Source organism: Poecilia latipinna, unplaced genomic scaffold (assembly GCF_001443285.1).
Source record: "Poecilia latipinna isolate Pla-1442-1.1 unplaced genomic scaffold, P_latipinna-1.0 Scaffold12, whole genome shotgun sequence".
NCBI lineage: Eukaryota > Metazoa > Chordata > Actinopteri > Cyprinodontiformes > Poeciliidae > Poecilia > Poecilia latipinna.
The window spans coordinates 533,068-552,921 of NW_015112628.1; the positions used below are offsets into that span (position 1 = coordinate 533,068).

General features: G+C 39.8%; 1 protein-coding gene across 1 annotated transcript in view; it reads left to right on the top strand.

Annotated features, from left to right (window-relative positions):
• brinp3b (bone morphogenetic protein/retinoic acid inducible neural-specific 3b) overlaps window positions 1-16,664 on the top strand; it is a 48,491-nt gene extending 31,827 nt beyond the window's left edge. The window contains exons 4-7 of the mRNA XM_015030738.1: window positions 767-872; window positions 5,574-5,810; window positions 11,118-11,340; window positions 15,325-16,664. Of these exons, the coding sequence (XP_014886224.1) occupies window positions 767-872; window positions 5,574-5,810; window positions 11,118-11,340; window positions 15,325-16,450 (1,692 nt within the window). The 3' untranslated portion in view covers window positions 16,451-16,664. The remainder of the gene's footprint in view (window positions 1-766; window positions 873-5,573; window positions 5,811-11,117; window positions 11,341-15,324) is intronic.
• Window positions 16,665-19,854: the final 3,190 nt, after the last annotated feature.

Consider the following 19,854-nt stretch of genomic DNA (forward strand, 5'->3'; position numbering starts at 1 on the left):
TTCCCCCAAAAAGGGGCACGCCCCCCCCCCCCCCCCGCTCCCCTCGTCACACACGTCGTTTCAACCAGACAGCCATTTGTAATCCAGGGGGGGGCGCAGAAAATGTTTGGAAACCACTGGGGGGGGGCGCAGAAGAAAAAGTTTGGGAACCACTGGTCTAGACTAAAGAAACCAAAGTCCAAAATCCCAGTCTGCCTTTTATGATGAGCGCTGTCAGCAAAACAAGGAAAAACTGATCACTTTCATCCTGCTATCTCTTGCGGATGTTCCCAAGTGGGGTGTACATGGTGACGAGAAAAGCGGTAGACCCAGGTTGAAGTGAAGGCAATGATGATTTAATGACGAAAAGCTCAATAATCCAGACGGCACAGGTGAGCAGAGGCAACGACTCACACTGGTAGTAACAGAACTTGACTTGAAGACAACTGACAGAATAGACAAGGACCCGACAAGGAAGCCCTGACACAGGTGGATTAAATACACGAAGGAGTAATCAAGGAAACAGAGCTGGGATCAATCAAGGGGGAGACACAGAGACTCAACTCAACACAGAAACCTAAATTAAATACACAGAAACCCAAATCCCTACAACTACTTTGATAGTGTTATTCCATCACTCATGCCTTTGAGGCAGAATATGTTTTTAATCTGCTAATATGTTCTCTTGACCTGCTTTAGAAGGATGAAAAGTTAAGTTAGTGTATCTTATAATTAATGAAAACTAACACAGATGGAATTTTTCTGGGTTTTCTCCATGTCGTTTCAGGTGACTGAAACTAGAACCGGGCCTCTCGGCTGCAGCAACTATGACAATCTGGACACGGTCAGCTCCGTTCTGGTTCACAGTCCTGAAAACAAGGTTCAGCTGCAAGGTAAATGTAAAGCATGAGAGATTGCATGAGAAGCTTACACACAGCTAACACCACTTGGGATTGAAAATACTTTCACAGACCATAGATGAGGCTATGGCACTTTAGCCTGACAATGCCAGAACACATAGTATTGGAAAACCCATATTATGTCACTCTAAAAAAAATAAAAAGCCCATTGTGAAAAATGTATGCCGTCAACGAAGATGCATAGATTTCATGTGCACCTAAATAGAAGCAAAATGTTATGAAAGCAAACATCTGGATCAGAAAGTTCAAAAAGTTTCACCGCCTCCTACTGGACTGGCATGCACACTGCATCGTTTCTGGTGCTAATGGTGTTTTCATGTAGTTCTGAACAGTTTCTCAGTTTCAAAATTATTTTAAAGATTCAAAATAATTTTTGTTTCACATTTTTTTCAGTTCTTTTTCAAATTTATTTATTTTTACAAACTTTAAGGCCCTAATTTAGTTCCATATATGTTGCCTAAGTGAGGGCAATATGCAATTCTGATAATAAAATTGCATATTTCTGTATGGGGTGGTTTGAATTGTAAGTAGCCATTTACTAGTAAAACCACCACGGCTCTAAAAGTCTCCAAACTGCTGAAATTTTCCCACAATTCACTTAACATCTCAGAAGTTCTTTTTAACGAGATACCAGAGAAGGTGTCAGGAAGACTGGAGCAAAGACTGATGCAGCACGGCCCCCTCCCCACCTGTTGCTGGAGACTTTTCCTCATTTGAAAGAAGAAAAATAGCGTTTTTTTTGTCATGGAAAATACACACAGTCATGATGTGAAAACTGTAGGACAATGCTGTGAAGAAGGCATGTTATGATAATGATTTCCGAAACCGAAACCCAGGTGGTTTATGCAACACAGGACAAAAATAATGAAATCAGACTAACACAGCATTAATCTGAAATTCTATTATCATAGCAGTCATACTTTTTTAATCCACTGACCAAAAGTAGAGTTTATTTTAAATGACCTGCACCAAATTTGGCTCTTTGAGAGAAAGGAGGCAAGGAGAGCTCCAATCAGGAAGGCAGTCGGCTTTCAATAGAGGTGATTTTATACAATTTCCTTGTGGCCAAGATCTGAAAGTGAATTAAAATCACTTCGAACTCAGAAGTAGTTTGCACAAATCCATTCAGACTTCAAACCAGTGAAATAATCAGCAATCGCTGGCAGATGTGATCACTCATCACTTTAATCTATGTCTCAGAACCAAAGGGTAAAAAAAATATTTTACCTTTACCGGTTAAAATCTTTTAATCTTTATTTCTCCCCACATCTGAAGAGATGCTGAAGCAGAAGTTCACAGTCACACTCCCCTCACTTAAATATTTCCACTTTGAAGGAAGTTGGAAGGTTGAGGAATTTTCTTAATGTATTTGAATCCAATCTGTGTAAAACCTGGTGATATGGAGCATGGATGGCTGGATCTAATCTAATGCTGCATTTGCAAATAGAACTACAAAACTCCTGTCGTATAATTCAAAGTTAACAGACAATTTGACCGGCTGTTGGGAAGACAACTGACATAAAATGTGACACTGGTTCCTGCATTAAAAGCTCACTTTAAACTAAATTAAATTTGTGTTTTCTGTATTTCTTAGATGTGTGTGGAAATCAAAATGATAAAAAATTGTAGATATTTTAATTGTAATTGTTATTGCATGCTTGTATGAGTAGGGGTAAATGTTAGCTTACTGCATTAAATAAAAATCATTTGATAATTTTATGAATTTTGTGTCAGATATAAAAACTGTCATAGTAGTTCATCTAGCTGTTAGCATGGTTAATTCAGCCTCTAAGCTAATAGCTTCTAGTTCTGTTTAGCTTAGCTGTGTCTCACATCCTGGTATTTTGCACTTCACCTACAGAAAGATGACTGTCAGTTTGTTGTCTTGTTTTCAAGTCTTGATGCATTAATGCAAGTAATTTGCAAATCAATATGCAACATTTGAGTATTTCGTTTTTAAATTCATTTAATTCCATGGCTAAAACTTCCCAAAAAAATTCAGCTTAGATGTAGCCACACCATTGCCTTCCTACAAAATTCTGCTCAATTCTCATCTCCATTATGTTTTATGTCTGGGATTTCCACCATTGAGCTCGATTTCACCAGTTGATTTTTGAACCAGGCCAATCAGCAGATGGTTAAACTATTTTGATTTTCTCCTCAGTTTAAGAACTGTAGACGAAGTGAACAAAGTCATTTAGTCTGCACTGGCCACCCTTCCAAATACAGCAGCACGCTATATTAGCTTTGTGTCGCATGTAAAATACTTGGATGTGAAGTAGTCTTCTTCTTCTTGTGTTTATTAGTGGTTGACAAACAGCTATCAGGTGTGCATTAGCACCCCCTCCAGGTCCGAATGTAAATATTGTTCAAATATGCATAAAAATGATGAGTCAAGAAAGATGTGAATTATTTCAGTTTCCAAAAGGAGAATTATTTCCATTTACATTCACTTTACTTCAAATTCAAATGGCACTATGATGTTTCAACTTTTTTACGCTGTATTGTTCTACTGTCTTATATTCTGATGTTTTATACTGTTAAAGCAATGTGTACCACCATGGTGGTTCAATGAAAAAATAAGTAATGCATAAAATGAATAATGGATACTCCAATGAATTATTTGTACACATCTCATTACTAAATCAGTGTCAAAGCATTTAAATCAATATTTGTGACTTTCTTAACCAACTGTTTGCAGCTAACATATTTTGAACTGTTTGTTTTTGGGTTGAGTCGTACAGGCTAAATGTCACACTTCTTGTTGGAAAAGCTTTGAATTGATTCCTGGTAGTCCTTGTGATTGCTGTGATGGTAAAAGGCCCGCCACGATTAGCATTTAGTGTCAACGTTATGCCGTTCTTTTGTTGTATTAATGCACATTTTAACAAAACACTTGCTACTTTATGCGCCGGAGGGGAAACAAAAGAGTGTAATTGTCTGCGTGCCTCCTTCCACTCTCAGTGGGAACAAGTCGTGCTGTGTCAAGCCATCTTGTTCATCATGAAGGGTGCAGGCAGAATAATCCCCAACTCTGTAAAAAAAAAAAAAAAAGGCCGAAGAGGCTTATTTTCCAAAATGTCAGAGCTCTTCTTTAAAGGACACCTGTGATGCTCTTTTTGCTTCTCTTATTGACCCAAACCTGCAGCACATCAGCCTGTAAATTTGTACTTCCCCACGAGACCCCGTACCTTAAAACTTTAATCTTTCATCTTCTCTTGCTTCAGCTCAGATGTGCATGAAGAGATGACTCAAAGAACATGGTGTCCTTTTTTTGTTGGGTCAATTGCATCATTGGACTAATACACATGTGATAATATTCAGGATAACAGCATGAGGAGCTGTATCATACCCTAAAACCAGGGTTGTGTTGGTGGGTATTATATGACATGACAAAAATTCAGGGGAAAAATGTCTACATTTGGTTTAGTTTTTGTTTGCTGCTCTGTAGTTCAGCAGTCACTGAAAGGTGCTACATTTGCATCTAAAAAGTGAGAGTTTTATATCAAGAGGTTTTTTTTTCAGCTGCTTTTCATCATTGCGGCTGACAGCTAATGAAATCCACAATTCATTTCCTCAGATAATTTGAATATTACATAAAAACAAGGCTGTCAATGTTAACACTTTAACACGTGATTAATCTGAAAATTTTAACTCGTTGATATTACATAATGCAGATAAATCAAACTACCTGTTTTTAGAGGTGTGCTGATCGATCGGCCACCGATCATAATCAGCTGATTTCTGTGAAAAGTGTGTGATTAGTGATCTTCAGACATGGTTAGTTTGAGACAATAAAACATTTTCTTAGACATTTTTTGACAATATGCAAACAATGGCAGTTTTTCATATAGGCTGTATGGGGAGTTGCCCAGGGCAGTATCAGGAAGGGGTTAGGTGCCCAAGAACTAGAAAATAAAGTTGATCTCATCTGTAAGATGAATAGGTTTGCTACTACTTGTATGTATGCATTGTGGAGTAAGTTTCCCTTAGTAACTGTTGAATAGTGAGAGACTACATTAGATGCTTTCTGCTTCCAAAACAAAACAGACAATTTCTTGTATTTTAATTGGTTGGGTGTGGCAGAAGGAGAGGCTTATCCAGGGCACCATTCCTGCAAGAAGAACTGCGTGCATATTTATATTTTAAGCTTACAAAGTTAGGCATAGTGACTAATCTGGATTAATCACAGTGCTAGAGTGTGATTAATTTGATAGTTTTTTATATCGGTTAATAGCACTACATAAAACCAGTTAAAAAGATTTGCTATACATGAATGTATAGTGGAATCAAAGTGGACGTCCACCTCAAGCACATGCGCCATCAGTTCCTTGTGCACCTTTTCAACTACATTTTTCCTTCCCTCAACTTTCCATTTATATGGCTGGACAGAGGCAGCCCCTTCATCTGATACCCTTTATGGAACCCTGTTATCTCGTCAGTCTTCCCCTTGATTGATACGACATAACAAGTATGAAATATCTTTTAAATGAGTTTTATGTAATATTCTGGCTGAAAATCTGAAGGGGGATTTATCACCTTGTGCATAACAAATCTATGTGAGTTGCACTTTTTGACTTACTGAAGTACATTTCAATGCGATTGTAATCCATTGACATGAAAATGTGCTAAAATGTGTTTTTCTCAATTTCTTCCGTCTTGGACCCACCTCAGGGTTGCAGGTGATCCTTCCTGGTTACCTACAGAGCCGTTTCATTCAGGCGGCCCTCAACTACATCGGCTGCAAGTCAGAGGGGCAGTTTGTTTGCCGTAACAATGACTGCTGGTGCGAGTGCAGTGTGGACTTCCCTCAGTGCAACTGTCCTCACTCTGACCTGGACACCCTGGAAAATAGCCTGCTGCACATCAGAGATGCGCTGAGGCTGTCCAACAAGGACTTTGAGGAATCTGGTGAGCAACAAATTAATTTTGACCCTTCCAAATGGAAGCTTAAAATGTCAGCTTGAATTGTGCTTTTAGTGCTGCGGGAGGAAAAAACTTGTGTTTTAAGACATTCCTCTCTAGAGTTTGAAGCAAAGGTGGTCTCTTTCTTTGACAAATAAAATGAATTTGTATCTCTAAATATGAGCTCAAAAGATTTTTTTGCATTCTTTTTCCATTCTTCAGTGACTGTAGCGATGGGATGCACTGTAGACTCTGAATACAAAGAACAAACAATTAGCATACAGTGATTGATTTGATGTTTTAAGGGCTTAGTTCCTAAAAAATCTATTTGTTTAGCCCAAAAGGGTATGAAGAGTCCCTGAGCAAAAATAATGAACATAAAAATATGTTCTCTGACTTCATAAAAGGGGAAAAAGAACCACCCACTGCAGTGTATGTTATTCTAACACAGAAAAAGAAATATGACTTGCAGAAATGTGCAATTTGTTAGCTCTGACACAGCTTATTCATATTTCTTCTGTTTCTGCCTCGTGAAACAAGATGTGAGAATGCCATCATTTTGTCTAAGTTATCATTTTTCCATAATAAAGAGTTTGAAGGCATAAATCATTTATTTTCTATATAACTGAAAAGATTATCTCTGCATACTGGCAAAAAGCAGCAAGAGAAGGCACAAAGAAAGGAGAGAATCAGATTGATACATAATGGGAGCAACGCTACATAAAAATAGTAGAATGTGGTAAATTGTACTGAGGCTGGGACATCAGCCTGAATGCCTTGAGCAAGTTCCACAAGCTTGAGGAAAAACAATTACGAAACAGGAAAAACTGTCTTTTTTTTATGAAGCGAGACAGTGATTCAGACATCCGTCACAATTCTGTGGTCTCCAGCTCATGTGTGCCAGGGAGCTGGGGTTTCCTTGCTGCTTGACAAAGCACAGAGCTAAATTTTTAACATGTTGTTTTCCCAGATCAGGACTTCAATAGTGGTTTTGCTGCCCACCAAGACATGCTTGTTTGATAGGACTTTGTTTTACTATGACCAATTACACTTCTGTCTCAGCTCAGGTGCAGAATCCTGGACGAGCCCCCAAAAGGTGTTGTGGCTAAAAAAAATTGCATGTTGCTGGACTTTAAAAAAGTTCCCTGAAGTCTTATTTTATGTTTATGTTCATTTTTTTTTAAAAGGTGATAAACTCAATGAATTTTTTTTTTTTTTTGGAATGGAATATATTTCTCATTTGGACAAATATTAAAACAATGCTGTGAGAAAAGCCTTTGCCCCATAATAGATTTATTGTGTTTTTGCTTTTCTTTTGCTTTCAAAGAGAACAATAACTGGAGTGAATAAAAAAAGTAGATTTTAATGAATTAAATATTTAATTAAGGGGGAAAAGAACCCTTTTTTGATATGGAACATTTTTACCCCCCTCATTTCTAAGTCATGATTAACTTTTTTTTTTTGTTTTTTGGAAAGCTGAGTTCAGTTGAATATTGCCAGACCACTAGAATCAAGAAGTCCCTTGGAAACAGTTTCCCAAATGAGTTTTGGATCTTTAATGATATATAGATTTTATAAACGTTTTATTTATTCTTGAGCAGGTAAAACTAAAAGAGAAAGAAAAATCAAAAAACAAATTTTTTGCATTTGTAATTAATGAATTTTGTGTGCTAAAAGTAGTTCAAATTAGTCAGTTTTGGTTCCTGGGGCAAAAGTTTTGGACAAACTGAAGGTCTTTGAGTGGCCTAGTCAAACTCCAGTCTTAATTGACACATAATGTCTGGACTTTAACAGGCCATCAATGCACACTCCAAAATTCTACCCTGGCTAAATGACAGGTAATTCAGCAGAGAACTGGTGGGCAAATATACCTCCACAGTGATAATTTCTTTCCCCTTAATAAATTAAATCATCAAATGATCTCTTCCTTTGATGATCTGAAACATTTATGTGTGGGGAGAAAAAAGCAAAAACATAAAAAAAATATTAGGCTAAAGCACTGATTTCACATTTGAGATCTGCTGTTCAAGTTCAAAGAGAGGAAAAATGAGTTTTGCCCATCTCCAAATCTGTAATAATGCATGATTAATGGCTTCTAGATTGCAATGTGCTTTAATAGTTAATTTCTTACTGGAATTATGGATTCCAGTAACGCATATCGTCAGAGTTTTATTGTTTTCTGTTTGCATGTTTTCTGCTATTGTGTTCATTAAATGGAAAGAGTCTCTTTGGACCAATTTGGATTTAATTTATCACTTTTTTATAGATTCTGATAAGTTAGAGTGGTCATGAGTTTAAACAGTAAAACAATGCAAGTTTACAGGAGACATTTCCAAATAAATTATGCAGCAAACCTCAGCAGTAAACCCGTGGTGTTTTATGCATCTGACCCCAGATGTATAGTAGCCTACTGTTCTCTCCTCATGTGTGCTTATATATTTACCCTAACCCTACTTACCACACAGTTTCTCCACTGATAAAATACCAAAAGTACAGAATACTTCATTATTCTTTTTCTCTTTAATATTTAAGTCAGTGCTATGCACACAGTAGCATCATGGGAATGATTTAGCAGCCTTTTTATTTTCTCCACACAACACTTTAAAATATTTACATCTAATGAATACCTAACAAACAGCAGCACCCCCACCATGGAGCCCCAAATGTCCGAATCATTCTTCCAAAGTCGGAGCAAGTTGGAGCTCAGACAGGTTATTCAGGAGGACCTATTATGCAAAATTCATATTTGCACATTTTTGTACTTCCCACATGCTTTTAAAGAAAAAAAAAACACCTAGAAATGTTGTGGCAATAAGTCCAGAAACCACTTGCTGCATTCTTGTTGGTTGTGCAGGAGGCTCCACTACTGCTTTTCAAAAATGTACAGTTGTATAATTGCACGTGTTTGAAGCCATTTTCACATGAGTGTAAATGTTGAGTTGGGGGTGGGGGTGTGGCCAACAGTAATTTATTTTGATTTAAAGTGACAAGAGGTCCTAACACAGTTCATTCTGGAAGGAGCTCAAAATAGACAGAACTGAGCATAAAAACGTTAAAAAAAAAAAATGTAAAGAACATGTTTTGTATAGACATTTCCTAACCTGTTCAAGAAAACATAATAGGTCACCTTTAAAATGCGATTGGAAAGAAATGCAGAAATGTTCATTTGTACTGCAGCAGTAATACCATGAGAGACCGGAAGAATTGTCAGAGAAAAATGTGTTTCTTTGGCTCCTTTAGACATGATTAACACATTGATGCAAAAAAAAAAAAAATCTGCTAGAATGTGGATGGTCTTCATGGTTTTCATACAGTCTTCTGGTAATTATTAGAAACTTGATAAGGAACAATAGTACAGAAAACATCTACAGAGAGGTTGGGGTGCTTTGTTATTATGTTTAAGACGTAGTGCCAGTAAGTACAGCATTACCTTCAGGATTCTTTTACCTAAAAACATTTATGCACCAGCCTTGTTGCTGGTGGTGAGTTGCGGAAACATTTCCATATCGCACATAACTTAGCATAGGCAGGTTGCTTTCGAACAAAATCCTCGGCTTTCCATTCACTTATGATTCACTGGTGTGTTTGGTTCAGACACATTCATGAAAATAAAAACAACTTCATACTTTAGACATTTGATGTCACACCTATAATATCTCTTACATTTTCAAATTTGCTCGCTATTTTTTTTTTATTTAACACCCATTGTTTCATAGTTTAGCTCTAACAGTTACAACATAGTTCATATTTGGGAAGTAACAGGAAAAAGATGCATAGTTGTCAGTGCCATATAAGTTACCTAGTCAGTACATAAGGTATTTTGGTCAGTTCTTTAATAACTAAAAAAAATTGCTATTTGAGATTTTTAAAAAATACATTTTAAATTAAGTTATTTCTTGATAAACCTAACAGTAGTAATGAAGTTTTAAAATATGTGTTTTATGTGAGAACTATTCTACTTTTGGGAGCGCCATATTCCCATGGATCCATAAACAGCACCTTAGTGTGCTTATGCCTTTTGCTGGCTGTGTGCTGATAAGGTGGGGAAATTATTGATGGTCTTTCATCCACCTCAATAAAACTCTTTATGGGGCGCCACATGGCTCAGTGGTAGAGCAGGCGCACCAAATGCAGAGGCTACAGTCCTGGACGCAGTCATCCCCGGTTCCTTCTCTCTCTGCCTGTCTTCCTGCCCAGCTACCAAAGAATAAAGGCCACTAGAGCCACAAAAAACCTTCAAAAAGTTCAACTCTTTGTAAAAATGATTCATCACCCACTTGGAAAGTAGACCTTATTGGCAAAATGTGTAAACTAGCAGCTGTTTGCAACAGATCATTCACAATTAATGTTTGTGAATCAATGCAACCACGACATTCCTCCAAACTTAATTTCAACCCCTTCATGACAAGCATCTTTCATTTTTAGTAAGGTGTCGGCCTGCATTTAGCGTTCCCTGTGGTTTCAAACTGTAATGCTTAATCCTTGGTTCATGTAAAACACTTCAATCAAAAAATGTCATGAAGAGAAAAAAAGAAAAAAAAACATATAAATTGCAGGGCCTCGAACTGAAAAAGCTGCAACTTTTTGTCCAGAAAATACGGTACCTTTTAGTCTACGTTAACATACAGAAAAAAAGATTTTTAGTGAAGAGAGTGGAGAGTATTAGGCTCACACTAAAAAGATAAAAAAAAGCTAAAATTGCAAGAATAAAGTAATAGTACTATGACAATAGAGTCACAGTATTATGAGAATAGTCATTTTACAAGAATAAACTCATAAAATTGAGAACAAACTTATAATATTACAAGAATAAAATCGTACGAGAATTAAGTCTAAATAATGAGGATCGAGTCGTAGTCCTACGAGAATATTATGACAATATTCTCATAATACTATGACTTTATTCTCATCATATTATCTTTGTTATTTATTTTTCTCAATATTGCCCTAATAATAATGCAATACGTTGTATGAATGGAACTGAAATCCAAAAATTTAGATAAGAGCCAGAAAAATGAAGGTCCAAACGTTAAACGGGTGTGAATACTTTTACATTCAATGCTAACATCGACACAGCTTTCTTAGCCGGACGCTGTTGCTTGTTTTCTGACCTGACCAGCAAAGAAAATATAAATACATGTAAAATGTTTTCCTCCTGCTTTGCCGCGGTTACTTCCACTGTTTCGCCGCTCCATTGTGCCAGACAGACAACAAAGAATGAAGTTCCTTTTTTTTTTTTTTTCTGGATGTTGTTAATTTTGGGTTAGTAGCCACGGGCCCAGTTCATTTATTCATTTTCCCTCTTCCTACCAGAGGAGTTCCGAGGCTTCGTTGGGAAGCTGCCAGTCCACTACGCTGTGAACACATCTGTCGTGGAGCACTTGTGGCGCATGGACGGCGGCCTGCTGCAGCGCCACAGGCAGCTGGAAACCAGCAGCAAGCAGCTCCTGGCCAGAGCCCGCCGCACCACTAACAAGCTCTTCAGCCTCAGCAAGAGGTGCCGAAAGCCGCCGAGGATTATCCTGCCGAGGCCGAGGTAAGACGCGGGACGGCCGGGGGGAACGAGAGGGAGGGATGCTTGCGTTAACCCGAGCTGCTCCCCGGAACCCATAATTACCAGAATGATTTATGCGCGAGGCGGAGAGAGAGAAAGGGGGAAAGAGAGAGTAAGCAGCAGAGCGAGACGGCGCTTATTAGAAGGCACTTGAGGAAAAGTAGCCGGCGAGAGCGAAGAAAAGTGCTGACGGGAGCGAAGTGCTTCCCTAGCCAGCGGAAGACAAAGGAACACGTCTGGCAAAAAAAACAAAAAAAAAACAAAGCAAAAAAACCCACAAATTTCTAACCATCGGCACAAAATTACTCTAAATATGTCATCTTAAAACTTCTCATCAAATATTTCATTTTATTAAAAATAAGTGTTCCTGCTGCTGCGGGGATAGATAAGTTAGTCATTTCACTCCCACCTGGATGCTTTCTCTCTCGCAGATTTGATGGCTCTCTTATCAACACTCCATACTGAAAGCTATTTCTGGCAGGAAAATTAGCTAAATGATGCCGAGCCCATCAGTGTGCTTCTCATGTTAGTCCTTCTGGCTCCTCACCATCACACTCTGACAGCAACTCTGCTTCAAGTTTCTTCTACTTGTGGAGATTGAATTGGTTTGGCCTATTTTAATTTTTTTGTCATCCACAATTTAAATGTTCTTTTTCCACACAAATTGTTGTTTTCATTCTTGTAATTAGGCCTGCTGGACGATAAATTATTACTGTGATAAACAACAATATTGCTTGTTTGGAGACCAGTTTCAAGTCAGGTGATGGTGATGGCATATTAATGCATTTCTCAAAGATCAATGAACTTTACATTCTTATGAACGTTTAACACCGGATCCTCAAGATACTTTGAATATCCAACAATAAATAAACAAAACAGCAGAAACAACAAATAAAATGAATTATGAAGAATCTGTAAACAAAATTGCCCTTCTAGTTGCTAAAGCACCAGACTGAAGACTTCAGTCATCTAGATTTTGTTAGTAAGAGAGAGAGAAAAGAGAAAAACAATAAATCACGCAAATGGAAATCATTGAGCTCGTTTCAATTTATCATGTGATTAATTGATGTATTGCTTATTGCAACAGGCCTGCTTGTAATTGTTTTCTACTCCCTTTGGACATGATGTGCTGGCTTTTATTAATCCAGTGGCGCCTGAATGTGTTTTATAACTTCCCCCTTTTCGGTTTTTGTTGCTACTCTGTGTTGCCATAAGCACTCGCTCACCCCTCCAGATGATTGAATTCAGGTGTTCCAATCATTTCCACGGCCACAGGTGTATAAAACCCAGCGCATCGGCATGCAGACTGCCGCTAGAAATATTTGTGAGAGAATGAGCCTCTTTCAGTGGCTCGGTGGATTCCAGTGCGGTGTTGTGATCAGAATACCGTCTGTGCAATAAGTCCAAATTTCCTCCATACTAAATATTCCACAGTCAACTGTTGGTGGAATTATAACAAAGTGGGAGGGATTAGGAATGACAAGCGCTCACAAAGCGGAATGCCACTCAAAGTCACTAAACGAGGGGTTCAGCTGAAGTTTCTTTAGAAAAAACAGATACAGACCTCCGAGCTCTATACGGCATTCAGAGTAGCTCTGAAAACTTTCATGGAATCTGTTTTCTTCCCCGAGCAGTTTATGTGAACAAGTGGAATGCAAAGCGATAAATGAATTGCCGAGAGGTAGCCCACCACTGGACTGTAGAGCAGTGGATACGTGTTCTCTGGAGAGAGGCCTTTGCGCCTTTATGTTTAGCAATCCACTGGATGGGTCTGGTTGCAACAGTTGCTAAGAGAACAGTAAGTTTGGTGCAGATGCAATTGTAGTGTAGGGGATATACTTCCTTACACTGGCATCCTTAAAAAGTCCTAAAAAATAAATTCATGCAGTAAAATGAAAGCCTTAAAATGTNTTAAATTCATTTTAAAAATGTAAGTTGTCTTAAATATGCTTATCACAGGTCTTAAATTTTTACTTTTATGTCAGGCAAAAGTTTGAGTCATTACATTCAGTGACTCTAGGCGCTCGGTAAGTACCTGCTAATATACCTTTGCTATTCAGCCAGCTGGCTTTTTTTTTTTTTTTTTTTTTTGCATCCATCATGGAGAAGAGCAAGTTGGCTGGACGATGTTCGCTTTTACCACAGGCTCATTTCTGTTGCCAACCCTTACGAGCCAGCAGGACCCCCAACCATTCTCAATAGTTGTAATTTTTTCAGTCTTAAATTTTATACAAGCTGGCATTACAAAGTCTTACATTCGACTTGCTGAAATCTGCAGGTACCGGGCCAAAAATCGCAACATTTTGGTGACTTTATATATGAATTACTGAACTTTAACATCAGAACATAATAGGGTGAGCACCTAAGGGGAATCCACCTTGGGTGTTACTTTGGTGAAAAATTTAAATAGCAGCTTGCAAAGTGAATAGGAATAAGCCCAAGAGCAGTAGCTAGGAACTCTAACAGACTTGCACACTATCCAGGGATTTAATAGCAAGCCCAGTCTACTAGTAATTGGCCACAGTGGACTGTTTGTCACCAAAAATGGAAATTCAAAACACAGAAATTCTCTGTGTTTTGGTCCATGCTGTAGTTTAGGTGCTAGTTCCAACCCACAAAGTGCTTGTGTTAAACTTAGAAACAGTGAATGGAAGCAGCTGAAAGTCAACATTTTCTTCACATAATCAGTCTGTGTTGTACTCATGATACTCAAACTTTATTACTGTAATGTAGCCAAAATGGCGTCTTAAGGACCCCAAACTCAAACTGTCTATCTACAGTTTGTTTTCTCACACATTATTTTTTCTAAAAAAAAAAAAAAAGGCCAAATAATTTGCCTGTTTGATATGGGCTCTGAGAAAATTAGCCAAGACTCGCTAATTATTATTCATAAACAAGAGTATTACATTAAACAGATATTTGGAGAGAACAGTCTTATCTATATGATGACGTGATCTGTGGACATCAGCAGGTGTTTAGCACAGAAGACACATAAAAAACATATAAATAGTAATATTACCTTTTATTTCTTTTTATCTGAGACACTTTATGCTCACAAACAACACTTATGTTTGCCTCAATGGTCTGGCTGTTGACTCTGCTAGAGCTTGTTGTTTTTGTCATGTGGTATTTGTTGTGTCCTTGTCTCACAGCCAAGATTCAAATGTTGTTATTATCCTGGGACACGATGTGTTTCTAACAGAGTGACTTTTTCCATGGAGACATTTGTCCTCTTTACTTTCAAAAATCTCGTCCACTTTTCCTGTGTAGAATTTTGGGAAACCTAAGATCATCTTCCTTCTTTCCGGTGCTATCAATAGGCAGACACACATCTATTTGACATATTCCTATTTTTGTCAAAAAAAAAAACAAAAAAAAAACTGTTTCTAACAATAGGCATAAAACAATACAGATACAGTAGAAACCAGATATTCACACACATCCACAGGTGTGCCTTGATTTACCTCAGACGTGTCAGTTATCATATCAGAAGTTTATGGAAGGAAACCCAAATGGTTTGACCCAACACATACAGTTTAGAAGACAGTTATCCCTGATACTGATCAAATGTATGTCAACTTTTGAATATGAGGAAAGTTACAAAACAAATTCTAAAAAAATGTCTTTGCCAAGTTTTCTGGCACTTAGCAAATAGAAATAAATTTGGTAATTCTAATTAAGCTAAAAGTTTGGTCTGATTTAACTTTAGACAGGGAGAAAAAAATGTGTTTGTGTCTTTTTATACAGTGTGTCAATATCTGGTTTCAACCGTATGTTTTAAAAATGAATGGCTCCAAAAGTCCAAATTTATTGCTTTTAAATTGTGACATTTTACGTTTTTTTGTTGAACTAAATGCCACTTCATAGGGCTAATAAATTATTTTATTATCCTAATGGAGCCAGTAGAGCAGCGTGGCATCTCCAGACCCGATGCCTACTCAGTCAGCTTGTCGTCTCTCCCCTCAGGTCCCTGCTCTTCTGGCTGAACCGCGCTCTCTCCACGCTGTACTGCAGCGAGAACAAGCAGGTGGGCGTTTACAGCGAGAGGAGCCGCAGCTGCTCCTGCCCCTACGACCACCCGGCGTGCCAGGGGCCACTGCCCTGCTCCGTGGGTGACGGCACCCGCTGCGCCTCCTGCTCTGCCGAGAACCGGACCCGGTGTGCCGGCTGCAACCCGGGCTTCACCCTGACCCAGGGGGCGTGCCGCCCCGCCGTGCCCGACCCCACCGACCCTTACCTGGGCATGGAGAGCGACAGAGACCTGCAGGACCTGGAGTTGCGCTTCCTGATCCAGCGCCGCGACCCGCGCCTGGCGCTGCATGGCGTGTTCGTGAGCAACGACGTGCGCATCAACACCTGGTTCGACCCCTCTTGGAGGAAGAGGATGCTGCTCACACTCAAGAGCAACCGAGTCAAATCCAACCGGGTCCACGTGCTCCTGGGACTCGCCTTGCAGTTCTGTCTCACCAGGAACAGCACCCTGGAGCCCACCCTGTCGCTGTTCGTCAACCCTTTTGGGGGCAGCCATTCCGAGAGCTGGACCATGCCTATTGGTCAGCACGGATATCCCAACTGGGAGCGCACCAGGCTGGACATCCCGCTGGACTGCTACAACTGGACACTGACTCTGGGAAACAGGTGGAAGAGCTTTTTTGAGACCGTCCACTTCTACCTGAGGAGTTACAGCAGGGACTCAGCGGGAGGAAGCAAGAACGCAAGTCTGTACAGCGACCCACCCGAGGACCCAGAGCCGTCCAGCAACGTCGGCTACATGAAGGTGAACAGCATGCAGCTGTTCGGGTACAGTGTGCACTTTGACCCTGAAGCCATCCAGGACCTGATCCTGCAGATAGACTACCCGTACACTCAGGGATCCCAGGACTCGGCCCTGCTGCAGCTGGTGGAGCTGCGTTACCGCGTCAACCGCCTGTCTCCACCGGGGGCACCGCATGTGGACCTGTTCGCCTGCCTGCTCCGTCACAGGCTCAAGCTGTCCGGCGCCGACGTGACGCGGATACTCACTGCCCTGCAAGCTTTCAGTGCCAAACATCCAAACTACACAGAGTACGAGGCAAATAAGCTATGCAGCTAATGGCCTCGCTACTCAATGTTTTGCTTTTATTTTTTTCCTTTTTTTTACTCTTTTCTCGGCACAGACAGGACTAGAATCCATGGGCAGCTGGATCATATTGTGTCGTGTGTAGTATGTTGTTTACGGCTGTGCTGTACATACACAACGTGCAATTAAATTTGATGGTTGTTTTTATATTTTCAGTTGCAGATTTCTGGAGCTCCTTTCCAAAAAATATATTTTAAAAATCATCTTCATATGACGCCTTTGAGAAGTATTTACCCCTTGAAATTCTACCCATTTTACCAGGTTGTCTCAATATTTTTAAGTTTTAATTGGAAATCTGGACCTTTTCTGTATTTTTGGTGATGAAAAACTCTAAAAATCTGATATTAGAGCGTGTATCCTTAAAAAGTCTTAAATTAGTGTATCTACAATTAAGGCCTTAAAATGTTTTAAATTCATAAAAACAAAATGTACACTGACTTTCAGTATGTTAATTACAAGTCTTAAATTTGCTCTTTACAAATATCTATTTGTAGATATTCTATCTTAGAGTTCACACTCAGACGTCTTCATTGGGTTCTGTGACTTGAGAAGGTTGAGGCTACTGCTAACTTACTGCTAACATACCCTTGCTTGCTAGCTATTTCACACATATGTGTAGACAGATGTATTGTTTGTTATAAGTGAACTAACCCACTCAAGACACCAAGACAAACTGAATGTGTGCCTTGCTGCAGCTTTTTCTTTGTCAAATATCCTCATTTTGCTCTTAAAAAGAGTCCAAATCTTTCATTCACTCTCAAACGAAAAATGACCTTAAGTGATGTCAAGATGACCTAAGTTCTTTTTTCATTCCCCACTTAAAAATCACATTGTATGCAAAAAATACTTTTAAAAAACTGAAAATGTACTGGCAGAAAATTACCAGCATCAAATCTGTCCAACAGACCTGCACCTTTAATGGTGGTGGAAGATTGTTCTACCAAGTATTGACGTCCGACTCCAAATGTACAATACAATTGTCAGAATTATTATTTTTTGTATAATTTTACTTCCACATCACTATTAGCAGTTACTTTCCACTTTATATTGGCATAAAACAGTAACAAAACACACTGACGTTTGAATTCTTAACATGACAAGTGAAAATATTCAAGGGCCGTGAACACTTTTCCAACCCTAGTTTAACACTTAGACTCTTCTCTGAATAATCTTCGAGCGTCTGAAATGTGTGGGTTTTTTTTTTCACAAATAACAAAAACACATAATCAAATTTTATTCTCCCTCCCCACACACACACACACACCGTTCCTCTCCTTCCCACTTGAGTCTGAGTGGTGTGTGTGCTGTGTTGTTTTTGCCCATCTGGAACCTCAGAACACAAGGTCCCCATTCTCCATTCAGCGAGCGGCATCGCCACTGATTACTAAGTATATAGTGAGAGGAAGGAGGGCTGGGAGTTGCCTTCTTCGGTTCCTCCGCCGTCCCTGTACGCCATTCACAGTTACTGTGATGGATGAGTGGGGCAGCTGCAGAGACATGCCCGGCATCAAACAACAGCAGAGCGAGGATATCAGCCGCACGGACAGCGCGCGCGCGCGCGAGCTCACCCAGCGCCACGGCGATTCCGGGGCACCTCGCACGCGCTCTCTCTCTTCAGAGTGGTTCTGGCCGAAATGGAAATCAACTTTAATCCCCCCGAGGGTTGTCGGCGTCGGGAGCCACAGGGTAGCCGCCGTGGTGCTGCTTTGATTGGCCTGGCATCTAGGTGAGCTCGCGAAACGAAAAATTGTGGCTTCATCAACATTCGCCGCACGCGCGAAGAACCGAGATTGAAGACAGACACAATCTTCTCTGATGCCGTCATTCCGAATGAATAGGAACGAGGCCCGGGCGACGGTGTTTTGATTGTGAGATGAGCGGCTCCAAAACCCACACGCACAGTTACTGTACGACGCACCCGGCCGGAATGGTAATCTTAAATCGGTTTACGTGGCAGACGATCGATTGTCGGGGCTTAAAACTGAGCTCGAGGCACCGACTTCATTACAAGTTTTAGCACCACTTCCAACAGGCTGCTTTTAAGCTTTGGCATTGATTTTTCAGTGTTCAGTGGCTGGTTTTCAGACACAGCTCTGTCTCCAGGCTGTGAGCATTTTTATTGAGTTATCAAACATAAGACGAGTATTGGCTAATTTAGTCCTCTCTCTGAATAATCACCTTTTATAGTTCTGTTTTACAACCTGACTGCTAACCCCTCCCCCCGCATTCCTCCTTCATGTTCTCGTTGAGTTAAAGTTTGTAAAGCTGCAACTGGAATATTCAACCAAATAGAAAGTTTTGCACTGTGTTCAGAAAGGACTGCGGGGAAAAAAATATTACAAAAATCTGGACCGAATCCCAGGAAAGGGTTAAGTCCTTGGGTTTAATAGGGAGCATCTGCTGTGCTTTTAAACCTTTTAAACAAGCAAATATTCTGCATCTGGGGATGAAAATGTGCTGCAGAGTTGTTGGAAATGCTCCAGAGTAGCTCTGGCGTGCTGGGAAGAAGGGAATAAGAAACAGTGGTAGCGGGGCTTCCATTTGGAAGGCAAATATGGGTTTATAGACGCTCACCTCATCCCACTAATCAGTCTGTAAAACTTTCAGCTTGTTATTGGCTGGAGCTGCTTCGCAGGGCATCCATTTTAAATGATTTGCTTTCAGGGTCACGGCACAGAACACTGCGAGAGGAGATGTGTTGATGAACCGTTCCGAACGACATAACTTAAAACGCTCCTTTTTTCCCCCCCAGCTGTCAAGAAGGATTGATTTGTTCGTTTGTGCTCCCCCGTTGTTTGCCACAAATGTTATCTCCAAAACGGACTTTTTGCAGTTTATGTAAATGAGCTGAATGACCTCTTAGCCCAACATGATGAATTATCATGTTGTGGCGTTTGTAAAGTTACACAGTAAAAAACAAACAAAAAAGATTACAGCAATATTTTTGGTTTCTTTAGCCTGTGGGTGTTTATATTTCAGTCGTATTTTCGCTATGTTAGGCATAAATATATGAATGTAGCCACTTCAGTAGAGCAGCTACTGAGGTTTTTACCCCCAAAAAATATATCGATTCATTTTTGTAGAAATAATTTTCCCTAAAGAAAGAGAAAACAGGAAGTCTTAAATTTTGATAGCCGCTTTAGATGTTCACAACATCAAGCTTTTATTTTGATCAAGGGCGTAGGAACGAGTCTGTCATTGGGGGGGACGCATATCGGAAACCTGACAGATCAGTAAACAGCTTGAGCAGAATTGTCAAACAATGATGCCATCCAGGGCCGTGCAGAGACCACTAAAGGGGCAGGTGCTCAAAAAAAAGGGCACATCTCACCGCATTCTAGGACAGAATATTAACAAAGCCTCACAGCTTTCAGAGT